The 23,943-nt window shown below is 36.2% G+C and overlaps 1 protein-coding gene across 5 annotated transcripts in view; it reads right to left on the reverse strand.

The window, feature by feature from the left end:
* Window positions 1-23,943, reverse strand: part of Wrn (WRN RecQ like helicase) — a 133,627-nt gene that overhangs the window by 76,083 nt on the left and 33,601 nt on the right. For all 5 annotated transcript variants that reach the window (XM_070016230.1, XM_070016229.1, XM_070016227.1 and 2 more), the window contains 5 exons: window positions 23,163-23,311; window positions 22,063-22,212; window positions 20,459-20,528; window positions 8,635-8,749; window positions 1,595-2,012 (listed from right to left, as the gene is read on the reverse strand). In XM_070016230.1, coding sequence (XP_069872331.1) covers window positions 1,595-2,012; window positions 8,635-8,749; window positions 20,459-20,528; window positions 22,063-22,212; window positions 23,163-23,311 — 902 coding nt within the window. The remainder of the gene's footprint in view (window positions 1-1,594; window positions 2,013-8,634; window positions 8,750-20,458; window positions 20,529-22,062; window positions 22,213-23,162; window positions 23,312-23,943) is intronic.

Here is a 23,943-nt window from a genome sequence, read left to right on the forward strand (position 1 = left end):
TGAGGTTTCTTAACTATTTTGCCTGAGTTGGCCTCAAACCCAATCTGCCTCCTGAATGGTTGGAATTATAGATGTGAGATTATTTTAGTACAATTAAGTGTACACAATGAGCTTACTTACAATGAACTTACAAATTCAATAAAAATTATTACTAAAACAGTGTAAATAGAGAATTTCTCCAATACCGAAGGCTTTCTCTCCCAAAAATCTGAGAAGTAAATACTCTTAATGAATGACATCAAAATATAAAAGCTTAATTGTAAAAAGAAATAAAAACCACAAAATTCCAAGAAATATGGGCATCATTTTTTTGTTGGTTTTTTCCTCAATTGCTAGGGATTGAATTCAGGGCACAAACACTGTCCCTGATCTTTTTTGCTCAAAGTTAGCAACCCAACACATTTTAGTCAGGCTCCTGACTAGCTAGGATAACAAATGTGAGCCACTGGCACAGGGCAAAAATAGTCATTTTAAGTAATTAGTATGCTAATAAAAAAGAAATGAAAAATTAAGAAAAAAGAGGTCTTTGTAGATGACAGTAAAGACAACTGTTACTTAAAAAAAAAAAAAAGTTTTGTACAAGCCCTGAGTTCAAGCCCTAGGACCGGCATTGAAAAGAACTGTTTTTAATCAGACAAATAGGTTCAACCTTATAATCCTAGATTACTTGGAGGAACAGATCAAAGCCAGCTTTGATCTTCACAGCCAGATACCACTGGCTCACACATGTAATCCTAGTTAGCTGGGAGGCTGAAAATGGAAGAATTGAGGTGAGTGATGAGCTTGAGCAGAAAAATTCACATAGGACCCACAGTGGCTTGTGCCTATCATCCTAAACTACACTGAAACAGTAAGTTTAAGGAGACTGTGATAGCAGGCCAGCATGGACAGTAAAGTCCAAGAGACTTCATCTCCACAAAGGAATACTGAAGGTAGTTTGGCTCAAACCTGTGAATCCAGAGTCAACTGAAACATGAAAATGGGGATAGGAACTCAGGTACATACCCAGAAGAAAAGTAAGACCCTACCCTAAAAACAACCAGTGAATGAATATAGGGCTAGAGTGCACAGTTCAGCAGTATTAGAACCAGCCTGACTGAGTTCAAAGCAGGTATTCATTAAAAACATTTCATACTAGCAACGAAGACATTCTTTTTGAGGAAATTAAAAATTGCACCAAAAAATCAGGTTTAGAAGAGCAAACATACATAAAGAATCCATAAAAAAGCACTATTATGTAGAAGACATAGAAATAATAAAATAACAAATTATAAAAGTACAATAGTGTCTACTGGCACTATAAAATACTTCCACTAGACAATGCATTTATTGTATTATGTCTGAAGCAGTAAAGCCTGGCTCACAAGCTAGTCAGCCTTCTATCTTTACAGGTAAAATTTGTAGATAAAAAACAGAAAATACATCTGTTAATATCTGTCCCTGGGTGCTTTGACAATATGATGCAGAAACAGAAGTTGCAATGGATACTGATTATATCTCGTAAAGCCTAAACTATTTACAATGTGCCCTTTTACAAAACAAAGTCAGCCAACTCCCACTAAAGGAAAAAAAGTGTTTGCACTTTATTCAGTACCTCAGTGCACTGGTGGGAAAAATCACTGAGAGTTTGTTTCTCATTCAGCTGTTCCAATATTTGAAGTTCATACTCTGTAATATCTAATGACATTTGGCATGTTCTTTCCATGTTTTCTTTCAACTTATTATTTTCAAATTCATCTTCCAACCCTTCTTCTTGTTTCACTTTTACAAGTACATCATGTCCACCATGTTTAACTAGATTTTCCAGTGATGTATCCCATGTCTCATCCTTATCTTCAGTAAGAATTTTTTCTGTAGTTTCTTTCTGCTGTTCTCTACCAACAGTTGAATCCTCCAACGATACATTAAAATGACTACTGGGCCTCACTTCGGTGGTGATTTTTGTAGGACCAAACAGAATCTTCCTCAGTGAAAACAGACTTTCTGAAATATTCTTCAATAAAATAGAAACCCTTAAAAAAAATTAAGAAAGATTATTCAACTTCAATTGAGTTAACTCAGGACAAGTTTTAAAGCTTTCTCCTGTATAAAATTTTACAAACTGAATTCTACTTAAAATATCATTCCCTAATGCCTATCTATGATTGAACCTGATAGGCTAGGCTACTAAAACAGCTATGTACTTCTACATTCAACAGCTGATTAATTTGCTCACTAAGAGTTGGCAGTATTTGGTTCCAAAATTGTTTATTCCAGCTATAGCTTTTTAATGGGAATTAATTTAATTCAATGGGAATTAAGTCAATGATTCACAAAAAGGAAAGAACTCAGTAAATTCTGAGTTGAACATAAGAAGAAAGCCTAACAAATTTCTTTTTAAAATGTTTAGTTAGGGGCTAGGAAGGTGGCTCAGTGGTAGAGCGCTTGCCTTGCATACATGAGGCCCTGGGTTTGATTCCTCAGCACCACATAAGCAAAAAAAGAAAAAAAGCCAGAAGTAGCACTGTGGCTCAAGTGGTAGAGCGTTAGCCTTGAGCTGAAGAGCTGAGGGACAGTGCACCCAGGCCCAGAGTTCAGGCCTGATGACCAAAAAATAAATAAATAAAGTTGTTAGCTACATTCAAAATAAATATGAAGCCGGGCACTGGTGGCTCACACCTGTAATCCTAGCTACTCAGGAGGTTGAGGTCTGAGGATCACAGTTCAAAGCCAGCCAGGGTAGGAAAGCCTGTGAGACTCTTATCTCCAATAAACCATCAGAAAACCCAAAGTGGTGCTGTGGCTCTAGTGGTAGAATGCTAGCCTTGAGCTGAAGAGTTGAGGGACAGTGCCCAGGCCCAGAGTTTAGGCCCCACAACCCACAAATAAATAAATAAATAAACAAATAAATGTGAAAGTCTAGAAGAAAAGTAAATATTTCACGGAATCTAAACTGCCATTTCTTGAACATTTTAAATTTCCATTCCATCTCAAAGAAAATGCAATTTGAAATTGTAGGTGACACATTTTGATTTTTTTATCTTATGGTTTGATTCAAGTTTTGTTGGTTTTTTTATTTTTTTTTTTTCGTTATGGGGCTTGAACTCTGGGCCTGGGCACTGTCCCTTAGCTCTTCAGCTCAAGGCTAGCTCTCTACCACTTGAGCCACAGCGCCACTTCCAGCTTTTTCTGTTTACTTGGTGCTGAGGGCCTCAAGCATGAGGCAAGCACTCTACCACTGAGCCATCTTCCAGCCCTGATCCAACTTTTCAACTCACTGATCAATTGAAAATTTAACACATAAGAGTCCTAATGCTACACCATCCCAGTTATTAGGAAACGCAAAGACCTGGAAAAAATCATATTAAGTGATATAGGTCCCATGGTTGCAATAATTATAGTGTACATTTAGGATAATTTTATCAGATAAGCAGAAAAGCTCAAAAGCTATGTACATGACCATATAAGATAATGCTAAGCAAAATGAACCCCAAGATACAGACACAAGAGGTCTTTCTCTATTGTTATTCTTTTTAATGTACTATGTGATTTTTTTGTTCTTTTGTATGTTCTTCCCCCAATGGCATATCCCCCTTTGATTTTGGTACCCTGCATCTTGTATATACATTTCTCTAATTTGGAGAGGGAAAGAGGAATAACAAAAAGCTGAAACAAGGACACAGGATGACCCACTGCAACAATGATACCCATAAGACTCTATACTGGAAATAACTTTACAACTTTGGGGGGGAGGGGGTAAGGTAGGCGGGGAGGGAAGAAATAATGGAAGAACAACAAAGGAGAGGTAACAATGCTCGACAAGAAATGTACTCATTACCTTACTCTGTAACTGTAACCCCTCTGTACAGCATCTTTACAATAAAATAAAATTTTTAAAGAAGAGTACTAATGCTATTTTTAATACTATTTTGCATCTTCAAGATCTCAAAATCTAAACTCACATTTTTTGAAACAAAAAAGAAAGCTTTTTATTTATTAGATAAATATGAGTAAAAACACGGATAAGATTTATAAACAGATATGAACTAAATTTAACACAATGGTAGTTGCTAATGTATATAACAATTTTCACTAAGAAACTTTAAATGGATATATTAACACCAAAAATTATTAATTGAAATGGAAAACCATTGTTTGGATAAAATGAGGCACATCATCTGTTTATTACTTGTTATTTCACTAAATCAGTTTTTAGGTACTTCCTAAAAGCAGAAATACACGATAATACAGGAATTACACAATAACAAAATTATCTGGAGCAGAGAAATATGTTTTACTATATAATTACTGTTTTTCCTTAGGTCTTCTAATTTTTCAGTGTTTAAAATCAATACTTCATAAAAGTTTTGTATTAACAATTCAACATAACTTGTTCTTTCAAAGAATAAAGTAACAAAGTGCTGAGCTTCTTCAGCACTAACATTTGCACCAAATAGCACCCAAAGTTGAGCTCAAGCTTAAGTTAGCAAAGTCTGTATTAACCATTAGCACAAAATCAAGAAGAAAATTAAATTCCTCAACTAAAACCACACAATTTTAGTATCCTAAAGTTTTATAGATCTTTTTTACCTTTGATATAAATGTTTCATTATGTCGTCCAAAATAGCTTCAGATTTGTAATCCTTCTAATCTCATCTTTCCACATCTAGTGTGCTAGTACTATAAATCTTACAAAAAATATTTATACAAAACACTTCATATGTAAGAACTGTATGTAAATAATGTGATACCTTTTAATTGCTAAATAACCAGAGAATGCTTTAACAGATAAACATCAGAGTAGCAGCATATGTTTAAGATCACTGTTTAACAAATGCTAAAGGCTATCCTGTCTTCTAAGACATTATGTACTTTTCCTTTCTTATTAGGGTAGCTATAATACATATATGTTGCATCAACAGTTGACAGAATGCCAAGTACATGAAAACAATAAAATAAAAAATCAGATCAATGATGAATACTAAGTAATAGCAATACTTTGTGTTCACTGAGGAATAAAATATTTCCTTCTAAAAAAGAAAACAAAAAAGTCCTTTGTTCTATCTTTTATAGTTTTATCCATTCCATAGACAGGATATTATATCTTCCAGCTGTAATCAGGTACATAATCATGTCATTTTTATTCATACCACAAGCTTATCAAACTATAAGGAAAAGTTACTTTGAATGTCCCTTTATGCAAAATGGAAATATGGAAAGTGAGCATAAAAAATAATGCGTGCTTACTTTAGGTAATTGGATACTTGTGGTCATTTTTGTTCCCTCCTGTAAGTAGTCATTTTTTATTATACATTTTTATTGCAAAAATACTGTATAGGGGTTACAGTTACATGAGTAAGGTAATGAGTACAATTCCTATTGAGCATTGATGCTTTGTCCTTTATTTTTCCCCTAACATCCCTTCCTTCCCCACCTCCTCAACTAATCCCCCACCCCTCTACACCCCCCCAACCAAACCCCAGCCAAAGTTGTAAACTTCATTTTCAACATAGTGTCTTGTACATCTCATTGTTACAATGGGTCAACCTGTATCCCTATTTAAACATTTTGTTTTTCCCTTCTCCTCCCCAAATTAGAAAAATGTATATACAAGATGCAGGGCACCAAAATCAAATACAGTGAAAATGCGTTATACCATGCGGAACATAGCAAAGAAATAAACAAAATCACATAGTACATTATACATACATTATAAACAATAGCAAGAAAGAAAAAAAATGTATGTCCCTATCTTGGGGTTCATTTCACTTAATATCATCTTATATGGTCATATGTACATAGCTTTTGACCTTTTCTGCTTGTCCTAAACTTATAGTAGTTATTGCAAATAAGAAGGTTATTATTTTCTTTGAAAGTCTATAAATGAAATACTACTTTGGATTCACCATTATAATTTAGTCCCGGGATTACACTTGAGACTTCTGAAGGAGAACCACAAAGTAGGTTTGGGTTTTCCCATCATCTGAATTGAGATAAGTCACTTTTGTTTGTAAAGATTATGTTTGCAATGTATTCTGTGGTCATGTATTTCTCCTGATGTTTCACAAAATGTTAATTTGTATATGGGAAAATGTGCATTGCATCTATATCCAAGATCAATTCGGTGGTTTGGGATAACACAATGTTGTTCCCTCCTACTTCTGAGTTATAATCTAAATAAATCAGGTTTTACTGTATGTACACCAGTAAAAAACACAGAAAAGAAGAGCTAGGCACTGGTAACCTCTAATTCTAGCACCTAAGGAGACTGAGATCTTAGGATTGGTATTTGAAAACAGCCCAGAGACCATTATGTCCAATTAAGCAGCCAAAGCCAAAAGTAGAACTGTGCCTCAAGTGGTAGATAGAGGACCAGTTGTGACAAGGGAAGTAAAGCAAAATCAAGAGGTCCTGAGTGAAAGCGCTCAGAACAATGGCATGTGTATGTTACACATACATACACATGTACACACACACACAAAAGAATGAGAACTTTGGCTTCTTGTCATTATTTCCCATTCCTAAGTTTTAAGAAAACACTTAGTTGATATTATAAACCAAACTATAAAATAGTTAATTGACACAAAGTAAGTATATTTACAAAATGTGGAAATATATGTGAAATCATGTAAAATCAAGTGAGAAGTGAGTTTACTGTACCTTCCATAATTTAAAGTCAACATCTGTTAGACATTATTAAACATTAAACTGCTAGGGAGAAAATTTCTAAAAAAGCTGAATTTCTACTCCACATTCTTTTTTCCTTTTCTATGGTACTAAGGATTAACCTCAAGGCCTCAACACTTGCTCCATCACTCAAGCTCTCTTATCACATTTTTTCTATACCACAATGAAAAAAATACACTTGAACTCAAGGCTTCAAGCTCTTGTATAGCTTTTCACTCAAGGCTAGAACTTTACCACTTGAGCCATATGACTATTTCCAGCCTTTTGCTGTATCAGATATATTGGCTTCAGATCTCAAGTCTCCTGAATAGCTAGCCACCAGTGCCTGGCCACATAGTTAAGTTTATCCTTCAAAACCTATCACAAATCTTATCCAAAAAAGAAAGATTAATACTGAACTTTCTCAGAGTCAAAATTCCAATTAACTGCCTCATATTTCTACAAAATTATATAACTACTTGCAGTTCTGCAATAATATTTTAAGAGATTTTAACAAAGGAGTCATTCAGTAATAAATCACAGCAAGGTCTAGTTCCAAAGTAAGTAAACTACATACACAGCACCTTTGGTTGAAAGTCTACATATTTATATAGAATATTTGATCAAAACATCCCAGTGCAGTAGCTAGAAAAGCCTTAAGTGTGTTATCTAGTGCTTTTGGTTTTTAAAAGTCTTTAGGTATGAGTACCATTTGTTCTATTGTAGTAGATGGGTTATTAAACAGCTAAGAGACTTACGATAACAAAAAAAAAAAATACTAAACATGAAGACTGTCTTCATTTGTAAATTGTAACTGATCAAAATACAAATGTAAGTAAATGAAATATACACCATAAACAAAAAACAACTCTACTTCTTATTTTCTTTATTGTGCATGTTTGCCAATCCTGGGGCTTGATCTCAAAGCCTAGGTGCTATCTCTAAGCTCTTTGTACTCAAAGATAATACTCTACCACCTAAGCCATAGCTCCACTTCTGGCTTGTTTGGTGGTTAAATAAGGGTCTCAGGGACTAACCTGCCTTCAATGGCTTTGAATGAAAATTCTCAGATCTCAGCTTCCTGAATAGCTAGGATTACAGGCATGAGCCATCAGTGCCCAGCCAAAAATATTTTCATAAATGTACACTTCTTTTGCTTTGATAAAAATTACAACATGTGTTTTCAAAATATCACTATGTACCCTATGAAATTAAGAAAATTGAGGGGGAGGGATTGGGTTGGAGGGATCAGGGAGAATGATAAAAGGGGTCATATCAATCAAGATGAACTGTATTCATAAACTAATTTGTTGAATGCTAACTGCTTTGTACAACTACTTAAAAGACAATAGGATATAATTTAAAATATACATATAGGGCTAGGAAGGTGGATCAGTGGTAGAGTGCTTGTCTTGCATGCATAAGGCCCTCAGTTCGATTCTTCAGCACTACATAAACAGAAAAAAACAAGAAGTGGCACAGTAGCTCAAGTGGTAGAGCGCTAGCCTTGAGCTGAAGAGCTGAGGGACAGTGTCGAGGCCCAGAGTTCAAGCCCCACGACCCGAAAAAATAAATAAAATAAAATATACATATATATATATATATATAATTTAACTGGACATGGTAACCTGCATTTATAACCATAGAAACCTGGCCAAAAACACAATACTCCACCTGGAAAACAAATTAAAAGCAAAGAACTAGGGCATGGCTCAAAGGGTAAGCCAAGGCCCCAATTCAATCCCCAACACCATCCCACCAAAACAAAACAACAACAAAAAAAGTACAAAATAGAGCAAAAAACAATAAGACTTAGAATTTGGATATGAAATTTTAACTTGAAAGGTATTTCTCAAGCTTATTCACCAGTTGTATATATGTATTAAAGCAAGTTTATAAGAGTCTACACTGAGGAACGTCAACTCTTCATATACAAGAATGAGAATAATAATTTAACAAAAAAAAAGAAAAAAAAACATAATATTTAACCTCTCTGGATTTTCTAATTTTCTGCAAGTGTCAGGAAAATGATTAGCCAGATCCATCACTTCTTCAGAGATTGAAGTCAACTGTTTCTTCATTTCAAGAGGTAGAATTTTCTCCTCTGGAGGGGAGTGGGAAAATCAGTATTAATTTTCAATTTACAAAAGAGATTTTTTTTTCAGCCATCTCACTGAACACTATTATAGCTCAGGTTTTCATTTTCTTTCCTTAAATGAATTGTTTTTAAGTCTTCTTTATTTAATTCCCCATCACATCAACCACTTTTTCTTCTTAAATTTTATTTAAAAAATCCTAAATGGGTCTACATTCATATATACTAAAACCTAGTTGTAATTGACCAAGGCAATGAAGAAATGAAAATCTAACCCCTTCTACCCCTTCCTACCTGATGAGCCAATACAAATAAAAGCTGTTATTTAAACTGTTTTGGTAAATACAACCTTACCAAAGTTACTCCTCATTGCCCTCACAAAATGAAAAACAAAATGTAAGTCTTCCTAATAAGACTATATTCTAAATTCTCAATTTTATTTCAACTGACACCTTCTATCAACAGCACAAAATCTGATTTCCTTCCCCAAACCTTTAAATTTCTTCATCATTTTTCTTGTTCAAAATGACCAGCTCCAATGACGCATGTAACTCAAGACCATATAGTGTTTTCTTCCTCCTGTTTCCTAGTTATCTCAAAATTATCTTAACATACTGATGACTTTAGAGCCCAGTTTATTGCAATTGCAATTCCAGTTTTTCTCCCTAGTAATTTCAAAATGCTAAAACCAACTGTGCCCTTTGTGTTTCTTGTCCTCTCCCATTTCAAACCATCTTTTCCTCACCTAAGTCATTCATTCCCCATAATCATACTATTAACATTGTAAGTGCCAAAACCATTTTGAAATTTTAACTGTAAGGATTCTATACCCTAACTTTAAATAACAAAAATATCAAATAACTCCTTAGAACTATTAATTTTATAGCTCATACTTACCCATAATACAACCTTGTCATACCTTTAGTTTTCTGTTTGAGCCTCTAAAAACTGTGAAGCAAGAGCTTCACTGCTAATTCACTCAGAAGATATTATAATCTCCCTATCTTCCAATCTGCTAAACTGTATTTCCATCCGCAATTACAGCAAAATTAGAGAGTTGCCCATACATACTGTATTGATTTCCTCCTAAACCAACTATGCTTATCACCTGTCATCAGGGCACAGCAGGTTCTCAGCGTTATCAGAAAAGAAAAAAAAAAAAAAAAAAAAAAGAATTCACAGGTACATAGAGGTGTTTTAACAAATCAAGGTTTATTGAAGCAAAAATCAAAGTACACTCTCAAGACAGTATGAATAAAGACCACCAGATAAAGATGACAAGCATATCTAGCTCTCAGAATGGGAAAAACAGAAATGTTAATTTTATGTACATAATTATTTCTTCCTAAGAAACAGGAGGGCTTTTCCAGAATTTGGAGGAATGGGAGTAGTTTTACTTAACAATGTCCTCAGGACAAGGCTGGTAATTTGAAGGGAAATACATGCACCAAACTGCAACTTCAATGAAATGGAGATAAGGCGTCTAGGTAATCTTTATTCTCTAAGACTGGGAGAAATATCAGCTGGAGACCCTTAACTGCTGTTTAAAAAAAAAAAAAAAGTGGGCCAGCCAACAACTGCATGTTAATCAAGATGTCTGGAAAAATGTACCCAGAAATTTTACAGCACTGATCTATGCTCTTTCATTATTACAATCATTATTACTATGATATTATTATTCCCTTTCTACCTGACTGTCCCCTCAAGGAAAATGGACCCTTACAAGCTTATAAGGGAAGGGATGTATGAAGGTCTCTTCTTCTGTAGTTTCTTCATGCTGAAAATGGCATGGACCCTACCTAAGGGGTCTATTTTCCTTGCTAACTAACTGGGTAAAAGGAAGCCAGCTGAAGAATAAAAGTGGGGAAAACTTAGTCTAAAAGACTATTACTTGATATCTGTTCCTCTGGAGGAAGTGGCTTAAATGCTTGAAGGACTATTAACTGCAAGTGGGGCCCTTTAAACCTGGAAAATATCAGAAAGGTTAAGCACTTGGCTAAACATCAATGCTATGAATAGCAAAGTGGGTCCCAGAGTGGAAAGAGCCATTAAGGCTGTTCAGAACTATCTCAGAGATGGCCACCATCACACAGAAACCTGTTCCTTTAGATAAGCCACTGACCTAATAGATTAATTCAGACCACAGTGGATTGGTTAACACAGAAGCAGCAGTCTTTCTGGAGGAAAGCAAAGCGCCATTCTGAGCTGTTAGAGTATGTGTCTGGGTCCTGTTGAATTGAAGACAATTCCTACTGATCTTCCAAAGTCAACAGGATCTCAGAAATGTCCTGGTTGCTTAAGCTTAATTCCTTTTGAGTCCACCTCAGCAGAGCAGGACTTAAGGACAGTGGTCTATCATGAAAAAGCAGTATTAAAAGGTAGTTACCATATCCACAGGAATCAGAAAGCTTAGCAAACATGTCCAGAATCACCCTGGTGGCCTCCCCTCCATTGTGGATGGTTATAGAGGGGGGTGGTTGTAGAAGACCTTTGGCAACTTTAATCAGACATAGCCAACAATGGCCTTTAAGGGCTTGATCCCAACTCCCTCTGGCACTGTGGGCAACCCTTCTTCCAGTGCCCCTTTGGTTTACAGATGGAGCATGGTGCTTTTGACAGCCATCATCCTTGAGGACATTCTCTGTTCCAATGTCCTGGTTGCTGACAGTTGTTGCAAGCTCCTTTGCCTGCTGCTTTCTGGGGGACCCTAACTGGATAATCCAAAGGTGTCAGGGCATCTCAAAGATCAACCAAAAATTGTGCTTGTCTTTGCAGTTGTTTCTTTTCCCTATTCACTCTGCCTCTTTTCCTTTACCTAATCCCTGTTGTTAAACACATGGAAAGCAATCTCCATCAATTTGTCGAGAGGGACTGGGTAGGTCTCAAACGCATTTTGGAGCTTTCTACATATATCAGGGGCTGACTGGTAAATGAAATGTATTCCTAAGATAATACGGAAAAGTTCAGACTCAGGATCCATTCTACTATACTTTCTAAGAGCTTCTATAAGACTGCTCTTAAAGAGGGCAGGATTTTCATCTGGCCCCTGAATTACTTCTTTTATCTTATTATTGTCAGCCTAGGCCTTGGCATCTCTCCTCATGCCCTCCTTGAGTGACACTGTTAATACCTGTGTGCTCCCTCTCTGACTGGGCTCATACCTCCAGAGGGGGTCAGAATTGGGTACTGCATTTACTCTGAAGGGAAATGTGCCAGTTGTTCATCAGCAAATTGTTGGGCAGCAACCCAAATATGGTGTTTTTCACCAGCAGAGCAACAATAAGAAAAAAGTATATCTAAATCCTTCCAGGTATAATCAAAAATAGCAAGAATATCCTGGAATTCCCGCATGAATCGACCTGGATCCTCAGAAAAGTTACCTAGTCTATCTTTACATTGTGTGTGGTACTTCATTGAAAAGGGCACACGAACTTTCACAGTTCTATTCCCTCCAACTTCTACCTCCTAGGGGGCATTCATTAAGGGGTTAGGGGTAAATTGTGCCAAAGGAGATGAGATGTTCTCACACAAGTGTAGGTGCTTAGGTGAGGATTCGCTTTGCCTTTTGGGGAACGACTGATCTATCTCTGGGATGAACTGGGGAATAGAAAGGGAATGGGATCTTTTCTAGTCAGGTTTAGACATTTTTCAACTGTACAAGCACAATAAATATCTTGTATATATCTTAATTCCATAAAGAACTGGACATATGGAATCTCAGACCACTTCCCTTGCCTTCTGTAAAACATATCAAGTTTTGAAGATGACATGAAAATTTAGGCTTCCATTTTCAGTCAAAATTTCTTTATCCTATAATTTATATTGAGGCCAATCAACATTACAAAAATGGATAAGGTCCAAAAATTCATATGGGACAATAAAAGACCCCGAATAGCAAAAATGATCCTTAACAGAATGAACAGTGCTGGAGGAATATCAATACCAAATTTCAAACTCTACTACAAAGCCATAATCATCAAAACAGCTTGGTACTGGCACAAAACAGACCTCAGGACCAATGGAATAGAACTGAAGACCCAGAAATGAACCCACAAACATATAGCCATCTAATCTTCGATAAGGGAGCTAAAGAAATAAAATGGAAGAAAGACAGCCTCTTCAGTAAATGGTGCTAACAAAATTGGTTAATCACTTGTAGAAAACTAAGGCTATCTACAAATTCAATGCAATACCAATCAAAATTCCACCCTCATTCTTCAAGGAAATAGAAGAGGCAATCCAAAAATTCATATGAAACAATAAAAGACCCCGAATAGCAAAAACACTTCTCAACGGAAAGAACACTGCTGGAGGAATATCAATACCAAATTTCAAACTCTACTATAAAGCCATAGTAATCAAAACAGCTTGGTATTGGCATAACAACAGACCTCAAGACCAATGGAATAGAATTGAAAACCCAGAAATGAACCTACAGACCTATAGCCATCTAATCTTCGATAAGGGAGCTAAAACAATAGAATGGAAGAAAGACAGCCTCTTCAGTAAATGGTGCTGGCAAAATTGGTTAACTACATGTAGAAAACTAAAGCTAGATCCTTATATATCACCCTGCACCAGAATCAACTCCAAATGGATCAAAGACCTTGAACTCAAAGCAGACACTCTGAAAACATTACAGGATGGAATAGGAGAAACCCTAGGTCTCCTTGGCTCAGGCCGAAATTTTTTGAATAGAGACCCGGAAGCACAACAAATCAAAGAAAGTTTGGACAAATGGGATTGCATAAGGTTGCAGAGCTTCTGCAGGGCAAATGACATAGCTAGCAAGATCAATAGAAAGCCCACCGATTGGGAGAAGATCTTTACTAGCCATACAACGGACAAGGGTCTCATATCTAAAATATACTTGGAACTCAAAAAATTAAACCACCCAACAACAAATCCTCAAAGAAACAACTGCCCAATAAATAAGTGGGCGAAAGACTTAAAGAGAAGCTTCTCTGAAGAAGAAAGAAGGATGGCCATTAGACACATGAAGAAATGTTCAACATCCCTAGCCATAAAAGAAATGCAAATCAAAACAACATTGAGATATCACCTCACTCCAGTTAGAACAGCAAAAATCAAGAACTCTAACAACAACAGATGCTGGAGGGGATGTGGACAGAAAGGAACCTTACTTCATTGTTGGTGGGAATGTAAACTTGTTCAACCACTTTGGAAAGCAGTATGGAGGTTCCTCAAAAGACTTCACATAGATCTCCCCTGTGATCCAGCAATCCCACTTTTGGGCATTTACCCAAATGATCACAAACAAGACCACACTAAGGCTACCAGCACAACTATGTTTATTGCAGCATTATTTACCATAGCTAAGATATGGAACCAACCCAGATGCCCCTCAGTAGATGAATGGATCAAGAAAATGTGGTATATATACACAATGGAATTCTATGCCTCCATCAGAAAGAATGACATTGCCCCATTTGTTAGGAAATGGAAAGACTTGGAAAAAATTATATTAAATGAAGTAAGCCAGGTCCAAAGAAACATAGGCCCCATGGTTTCCCTTATTTGCAATTACTAGTTTATGTCTGAGACAAGCAGAAACTGTCAGATAAGTTGATGTTAGGTGAAATGAACCCCAAGATAATGATTCAAATGTTTTTTTCTTTCTTGCAATTGTTTCTAACACTTTTATAAGATGATTTCTTTGTTGCTTTATATGTCCCTCCCCCATGATATAACCCCTGTTTTCACTGTATTTGATGTTGATACACTTTGTAGAGAGGAAGGGAAAAAACAAATTGTTTAAATAGGGATACAGGTGAACCCATTGCAACAATGAGATGTACAAGATATTATGTCAAAAAACGAACTTTTCAACTTTGCTGGGGGGAGGGGAGGATTGGAAGGGATTGGAAGGGATGGGAAGGGATGGGAAGGGGAAACAAAGGAGGAGGCAACAATGCTTGATAAGAAATGTACTCATTATCTTGCCCATGTAATTGTAACCCCTCTGTAGAGTATTTTCACAATAAAAAATAAAAAATGGATTAAGATGTTTTTTTAAGGGAGTGTGAAGAAAGATGCTTTTAGTGTTTGAGAATGCATCCCAGAAGGGAGTCAGAATTGATTTGGAACCTCCTATGGTCTGTAAAAGACAGGGAAAAAAAAAAAAAAAGGAAGATAATAGAGCATTTACTGATTCCTCGTGGATGAAACTTTGAAGGCAATGGAAGAAGTGTCATGAGGCCCTCTTTCTGCCTTACCTTTGTTTTAGTAGGAGAAAAAAAAACCCAGAGATGGATGCTCTAGCATCCCAGAGGCTATACCCAAACCTGGCAATGGCCAAGCTGCAAAAGTTTCTCAAGTCTTCCAGAGCCAATTATTAACCTAGAAAGCACAGGGTAGAGTCTACTATATTTAGCATGCTTCCTGACCCATAATCTCATATGGCCCCACAATCCTCACTGGAAGCTCACCTGTGACACCTGAAAACAAGTAGAAAGAATCTGACCATTAACAGCTCTGCTTCTGGTATCTTAATAGGCTTGGATCTTTCAGAATTTTAGTTAGTCCAACTCCCACATTTTTGTACATGATAGCAAGAGATCAAGTGATACAGATAATTCCCTAAGAGTATTTTACTACTTCCTGATTTTTCTAACAGCAAACAAAATGATTGGGATATGCATAAATCAACTACTATCCTGCAGTGAAATATCTGACCACTCCACAGCAAAAATAAGGTTTCCTCTATCATCATGGAAAAGAGTAGCAAAATAGTTAAGATATAGTAAGACAAGACAGGGTAAAAAAAAAAACTTTAAGAACTAAGAAACAATTAGAACTGACAAAATCTTAACAGGTATAAGCTCAAAGGATTAGATGTTGATGACATTTAATGCCCATACACTGTTGCATGGAGATTTACAAGATGGGCTAACTCTGTGCTCCATTTATCCTGTCATAATGTCTTTAAGCAGTGAACATCCTGGTGATATTTGTTTGACCTGTGTGCCTGCAGTGTGCATCAGTTTGATTTCAATCTCAGAAGAAAATGATTGGGCAGAGGGAAAGAGTAGCAGGAAATTGGAAATTGGCCTACCAGATCCTTGGGGGAGGCAATCACCCTGGTAGAATCTGGCAAATCCTCAAGTGGTTCTTGCCACTATTGACAAAAGATGTCACCAGATCTGAATCAGAAGATTGTTGGCCTTGCCAAAGAAAGAATTCAGGGGCAGATGTACGAAGTATTTTTTTAAAAGCAAGATTTATTGAAGGAAAAGTGAGAATATATTGTCAAGACAGGATGTGAGCCAACAGCCTGACCAAGTAGCCAAGTGTGTCTAGCTCACCAGTCTTATTTTTACGTAGGGAGAAATCAGATATGTCAATTTTTTTTAATACATAACTATGAGGTCTTCCTAAGAAAAAAGACAGCTGGTTCCTGCCATAAACTAGAGGACAGGGAGTGGCTTTATATAATAAAGTAGAGGAAAAACATGCATTAAAATACAAGTATAATGAGATGTAGATGGAAACACACATAGATGAAACCTTTAGCTTTGGGGCAAAGAACCAGCTAAAGATCATTGTGTTGTTCCAAACAGCAGCCTCTGAACTTTTTGGGAAGCAATTATGTTTGGTAAAATGTACCCAGAGTAGAACTGCTCCTATTGCTTGGCTTCTTTTATTATTTCCTTTCTGCTTGCCTACCCCATCTACTCTCCACAAATATAACAGCAAAGCTGTCTTTTAGAAAGGTACTACTGGCCTCCACATTACCAAACCTAGATCAGCATCTCAAATACTCAGAGATTTACAATTTCTGAGATTGTCCTCTACTTCATTTTTTTCTTCTACTGTGTTTTATTCTTCCAGTTTGCAGTTTTGTTTTGTTTTATGTGGCAATACTGGGTTTGAATTCAGGGCCGTATCCACTAGACCTACACCAACAGCTCTTTTGCTTTTAGTTGTTTTTCAGAAAAAAACTCTTGATTTTCCCCTGGGGAGCCTCAAATGGAAATCTTACAACCTACATCTCCCCGTGTAGTTGGGTCATCATACCTAGCTTGTCTGTTGAGATAGTGTCTTGCTTTTTTTTTTTTTGTCAGTTGTGGGGGCTTGAACTCAGGGCCTGGGGACTGTCACTGAACTCTTTTTACTCAAGGCTAACGCTCTACCACTTTTAGCCACAGCACCAGTTCCAGTTTTCTGGAGGTTAATTGGATATGAGTCTCACAGACCTTCCTGCCTAAGCAGATATGGAACCGCAATCCTCAGATCTCAGCCTCCTGAGTAGCTAGTATTACAGGTGTGAGCCACCAGCACCTGGCTCTATCAGAATTCTTACCATTTCCACTCTACAAGCAGCTGGGATTATAGGCATTTGCCACAATGTCCGAACCTTTACCTGGCTTCTATGTGTACTGCGTTTCTGACTTTCTTCCTTCACTAGCGCCCCCATGTCGGAGGCACTGACTCGCATGACCCTATCTGAGGTCTTGCATGCATGAGGGTGCAATATGCTTGTATGCATTCCCTTTGGAAAGGGGAAAAAATAAAAAAGCCAGAAGTGGCGCTGTGGCTCAAGTGGTAGAGTGCTAGCCTTGAGCTGAAGAGCTGAGGAACAGCGCCCAGGCCCAGAGTTCAGGCCCCACGACCGGACCCAAAAAAACAAACAAACCTATATTTTCTTTACCAGACCTTGATATATCTTATAGTCATCAACTATCTCTGATTTTCAGTTCAGCAGCTAATTTAATCACAGTATCTTATTCTATCAGTGTATATTTCTCTTTAACAGTGAATTCATCTGCAAATCTTTCACAAGTAGATAAATTCCTGACCACCTCTTCCAACAAACCTAATCCAAACAATTATCATCTCTTGCCTAAACAATCTGCTAATTCCTGCCGAACCCTTTCTATCTTCCAACAGCCAGAAAAATCCTCATATAATAAAACTTTAATCATATTGTTCTTCTACCCCACACCTTCTAAGGACTTCCCATCACTCATCATCATATTTATTTTCATTAATAAAATATAAACATTAAGACTGTTCACAATATTGAAGTACATATGTGAAAATGGAAACAGGTAATTAGAGAGGATAGGTGGGAAGAGATGCAGAAGGACAGAAAGTGTAACATAAAGATCCACTGTACTCATAAACTGACATGTTGAATTGAAATTTTTTGTACAACTAAAGGTAACTGTTTAAAGTTTTTAAATACAATACAAAGTCAGTTTCATAGTATACAATGCCATAAGCGACGCAACCTGAGTTGTTTTTTTTTTCCTAAGCTTTGCTTTCCACCAATCCTACCCCTGTTCCTTCCTTGTCCATTACACTCACAGTCCCTTAAGCAAAGCAAGCAATCTCCAAGCCATCTCCTAAGAGGCCTTCAGATATTCATACAGCTTGCTTATAGTTATTTAAATGAAGTAAAAGTGCTAGGGCTGTTTTGTTCAGCAAATTTTCTTCAGCATGCTGTAACAATTTCTGAGACATAATACTCAACAAATAAGTATTAAATGGGTTAAAGAATATTCCCTTTCCAAGACAAGCTTTAAAAAAAAGGTTTATAAACTCTTAAGACAACATCCCTTAAAAGCCAACTTCTCTTTATTACTTTTAAACTTAATCTGATTTCTACTCACATCATTCTGCTACTCTACTCTTGCTATAGCTATAATGCCTTCATGTCACCAAAGGTCCTGGAACTTTTTTGTTTTAATAGCATATTCCTGAGAACCCCACTCTCCCTTTGAAACATTTGCTTTGTCACTAGTACACTAAAGCTACTATAGTAAGAGGTTACAAATGAGGTAATACCCTCCTCCTACTTCATACATGCTCTTTATTAACGTATATGCTATACTTCCTAGTTTCCTTCTAGGTCTATGACAACTCCTTTGGTAAAGCCCCTCCTCCAAACAAACATAAGACACTAAATTACTCAGGATTCTTTTGTCCTAATTCTTTCTCTCTCACAAACTCCTCTTAGACACAGCTTACATACTTAAGTGCCTAGAGGCACCTCACTCTTGCTATCTTAGAAATTTCTCTCCTTAACCATAAGGAGAAGCTTGGCTGTATGTGCCCTACTACTCAAAACACTTATTCTTTCTCATCAGTGCTTTTCATTCTGTTGGGAACAATACAGGAATTATCTTGATGCATTGTTAACTCAAATTCTGTTAGCTGTACAATGGTACTAAGTGGGTTCTTTTGCTTTTTGTTTTGTTTGCCTATCCTGGTGCTTGAACTCAGGGTCTAGGCACTGTCCCTGAGCTTCTTCAGCTCAAGGCTAGCACTCTTACCACTTGAGCCACAACATTACTTCCAGCCTTTCCTATTTATGTGATACTGAAGAATGGAACCCAGGGCTTCATGCATGCTAGGCAAGCACCACTAAGCAATACTCCCAGCCAGTATCAAGTATATTTTGAAGCTATCCACGTCTCTCCATGTTCAATAAAATAACTGATTCGAGTTACCAAAACATCTCAGTTGGCTGACTGTCAAAGGCTCCCAAAAATCTTCCACAGTGATTCTTGACCTCCTACAACCCATTTTCTACACTATAGCTTAAAGACTCTGTTTGGCTTTGTTTTTAAATAGAATAGATTTCATGCTTGTGATTAATACCTACAACAGCTTCACTTGTTAGGAGGAAAAGTAAACTCCTGAATGCAGACAACATCACTCACTCCATCGTACTGAGCTCACTGTACAGGTCAACTTTCAATTGCCTATGGATAAATAACATGATTTCTCTTACCTTTGAAACTGCACCTACTGTTTCTAGTACTACTACCCTTTTCCTTTACTTTTCAGCCAGGTAATGTCTGTTCTTATTTCAGATCTTACTTTAAGAATCACTTTCTCCAGGAAGCATTCTTCAATATCAACAAATAGGTACATCACATGTATACTCCAAAAGTTTCAGCTCATTTCATATTAGAGATTAGTAATTCTCAACCTGCATTAACAACCCCTTCCATATCTTAACACAGCTAACTGTTTAGAATATTCTGTCCCAAAGTATGAAAGTATACAGTAAGCATATATAGACATGTCAAATATAACCCCTTATATAACTCATTGAAGTACTAAAAATGTTTGAAAAAAAGAATGTCTGTCCCATTTAGTATGCATACTATTCTATAATATGAATTTTAACCTAGTATGCATTTTTCCAAACATAGAAAAATAGATATATCCCAAGTAACACAACTGGGATTCCACCCCTTGTCTAAGAAACACCAAGTTCATATTCATCCACTCTACTGACTCACAAAATCACTAACTCATCAAGACATTTGACAAGCCCATCAAAGTTGATAAAGAAAAACAGTAAATAGTATTCAGTGATTTAAATCAGAACACTATAAAAGATCTTATACATTTCAACATATTAAATATATAGCATTTTAAATATTTATTACAAAGATGTATAATCATGGGGGCGTATAAGCCTGAGAGAAACTGAGCTAACTCACTCTAAAGGATATCAAGCCCAACTCTAGAAGTCTACAAAATAGCAATGTTACAAAAGAAAAGCAATAAATTTTGTTTTTACTGTTAACCCTGATAGATTATACTTTAAAATCAACACTTTTCAAACATTCAAGAAATCCTAGTGATACATATTATAAGTAGGCAAATATTAATTTTGGAGCTAAACCTCACAAAAGTCCAAATTTACATTTTGTCTATTATTTTTAGATCATAACATACCTTTATTTATAGCAAATGTTTGCATGGCACCACCCAGGATTTCTAATTTTTTATAAATGATGAGTCCAGCCTAAAAAAAAATAAACATAGAAACAAAGAATATAGTAAAATAACTAAAATAAAAACTATACATCCCACTTCTAGAGGAATGTAAAAAGAATAATCCACAAAGCACCCAAACAATTGAGTTCAACCTATTATGTTACACAAAGACCATGTCTTCATTTAATCACCATTCCAGTTGTGAGAATTAAAAGTTGAAGTTTTTATCTAGTAGCATAATATTAAAATCAAGTATCCAAACCAAATAGCTTTTAAATGGAATTTTAACAAAATAAAATCTAGTGAGAGAAATATTTACTTACAGATATTAACTTCCCACATTTCATTAAATGCATTGAGAATGTCAGCTAGTGTCTGAATAGTCATTTTAATTAAGTATTGTGAACAGGAGTTATCACATTACACTGAACCCTCACGAACACAGATGCTATAAAGCTGTGCTAGTCTAAAACAGTACTGTATTTTTTTTCAAAAAAGGAAAACTATCACTCTCTTTCCCTGACAAAAATAAACTTCTTCCTGGCACAAAGCATAGGAGTATCTACTCCAAAACATGATGTAAAATGAGAAATGACAAGATACTCAAGAAATAAAAGTATGGCAAAGTACCATGCCTGTAATCCTGCTACTCAGAAGGCTGAGATCTGAAGCTCTCAGTTCAAAGCCAGTCTGGGCAGGAAAATCCCTGATAGTCTTATTAAATTAACCACCAGAAAAAACAGAAGTGGAGTTGTGGCTCGAGTAGTAGAGTATTAGCCTTGAGGAAAAAAAAGCTCAGGGACAATAGCCAGGCCGAGTTCAAGTTCTGAGAGCAGCACATGCACGCACGCACACACGCACACACATGCACATGCGCGCACACGCACACGCACACACACACACACACACACACACACATATGAATTAGCAGAAAAGAAATGCACTGTGGAATAAAATATATTTCTTAAATTTAGTCATACACATATACAAAATTCTATTTAAAAAGATAAGCCCAAGCCTGGTGTGATAGCACATGCATGTATTCCCAGCACTCCGAAAGCTAAGTTTAAGGTCAGACTAAGCTAAAATTTACAAAATTAAATTTAAAAGTACATTTAAAAGTACATTAAAAGCACATTTTTCATATAAATATGAAACATATGTAAAAACAGAAGCCAACTAAGCTTGGAAACAATTTTCTAAATTTTCATCACATTTTAAATATAAATATAAGGAATAAAGCCAGTTTCAATAGACAGGTTTATATTAAATTGTTTATATACCATGTATGCATGCTGACTCTGAGCCTTTTGTGTCTCAGTCAAGTTCACATTTATTTTACACTCAAATTGGGTATCATTTTCACTTTCTGAAAATGAAATAACTAGCATTACATAATCTGTTCATTTGTATTTACTCATTAACATCAAGAATTATTTCACTTCATATCTTCCTAAGCATTTTTAATGCAAAGCCAACATGATGCCACTATCATAAAATTTGTAAAGTAATATATGAGTTTAAAAAATAAATTATAACCTAAAGATCTTTTTAGTACATACATAAGCATCAGTAGCTGCATACAGCTTCTGGTCTTCAGAGAGGGGAAAGTTACTCCAGTTGCTACAGCGAATAGCTTTGTCTTTCAGAAGCTGTTTATATAAGAGGTGTTTAACCAGGCCATTAAGGCTCCAGGTCTCTGAACATTTCAGCTGTAAGTAATGAAAAAGCAACATAACAAACATTACTTCCATCATAACATATTCTTAAATACCATCAAATGACAAGGCCAAAAACAAAATTCAAAATCTACTAAAATACAACTGAGAGATGGTCCTGAATAATTTCCTGTCTTAAAAACTTCATCTGTAGTTATGACGAAAATGAACTTTACAACTTTGGTCGGGGGAGGAGGATGGGGGGTTGGGGAGATGGGAAGCGATGGGAAGGGAAAACAAAGGAGGCTACAATGCTTGATAAGAAATGTACTCATTATCTTGCCCATGTAATTGTAACCCCTCTGTACAGTATTTTCACAATAAAAAAATAAATATATATATAAATAAATAAATAAACAAACAAACTTCATCTGTAGTCTATATTGTAGGATTTAAGTCTGAAATTTCTCTCATATAGAGATTAAAACATCTGGGCTTTGAAAGTATTATTCGTGAAAAAGTCAAATGGGTTAGCATGCTTTCTATTTCCCAGTCAAATGAATACCTGAATAAATATGAAAACTTAATGAGTTCATTAATAAAATATGCGAAATTTGAAAAATTAAATGGTCAAATTTCCACTAAGAGCACTATATCACAATGGCAGCATTATTTTCTTCCTTTAAGAGTATTTAATATAATGCATTGAAAAAAATCAAATATATTTAGACTACAAATATATGAAATAAAAGAAAATAGTCCAAGAATCACAGGGATAGGAGCAAAAATGTTTGCTTAGAAAAACTAATCATAAAGATAATGAATTAGAAATGAAGGTTTTCATTATGGCAATCCACTATGAACATGTATACTGGCACAAAACCAGCAAGGTTTTGCTTAAAGCTATTTTCTTTAAACATAAGATAAAACAACACTGATAAAGAAAAACATTTTGTAAAACAAAATTACCTTGCTTATAAAAATAATACATGTATTACTTCTACCTTTTCATTGGCAACATCTTTCAACTCCATGAAACTTGTCAACTTGACATCAAAGTCATGCAGAAGTTTCCATTGATCTCCTTCAATTCCTACCCCCACCTTTTTAATTGCTGTATTTTCAAGTAATCGTTTTAATCCCTGGGGAAAAACTGTTAACATTAAATTATTATTTCCAAAATATGTGCTGAATATAAAGCATATTCTCTATACTTCTATTTGTTGGTTTCTTTTGTTTGTTGAAACAGGGTCTCTCCAGGTTATTTAGGAGGCCTAGAACTCTTATCCTGTCTCAGGAAGATCCTGAGTGCTGGGGATTATGATGTGTACCACCAGCCTAGCTCTACTTCTTATACATACCACATGTATTTTTAATTTGTATATATATTACATTTCAATTTAGAATCACATCCACCTTAATAATTCTATCATAACCTAGAGCAAAAAGTTCAGACAACTAGCAACAACAACAAAAAAAAATTAAGTTTGGACAGCAGAGACACAGGGGGCCGCTTTCAGATCATCAGGTACTGGTTTGCAGAACAGCAGATCGCCAGGAACAGAGAAACCTACCAGCCGGGAGTCTCCACGAGGATCCCACCCCCCACCCCTCACTCTCCACTCGAGCAGAGAGGCTCCATCCCGCCAAAGCCGCTCGGCATCAGCAGAGTGACAAAAGGACCTGTCAGCAGACCACCCGCCTGCCTGATCATGATCACAACTATCCAGCACTCTCCACCCGAGCAGAGAGGTTCCATCCCGCCAAAGCCGCTCGGGCGGGCGC

The sequence above is a fragment of the Dipodomys merriami genome, unplaced genomic scaffold, assembly GCF_024711535.1.
Source record: "Dipodomys merriami isolate MVZ:Mamm:240054 unplaced genomic scaffold, mDipMer1.0.p SCAF_12, whole genome shotgun sequence".
NCBI classification, from domain to species: domain Eukaryota; kingdom Metazoa; phylum Chordata; class Mammalia; order Rodentia; family Heteromyidae; genus Dipodomys; species Dipodomys merriami.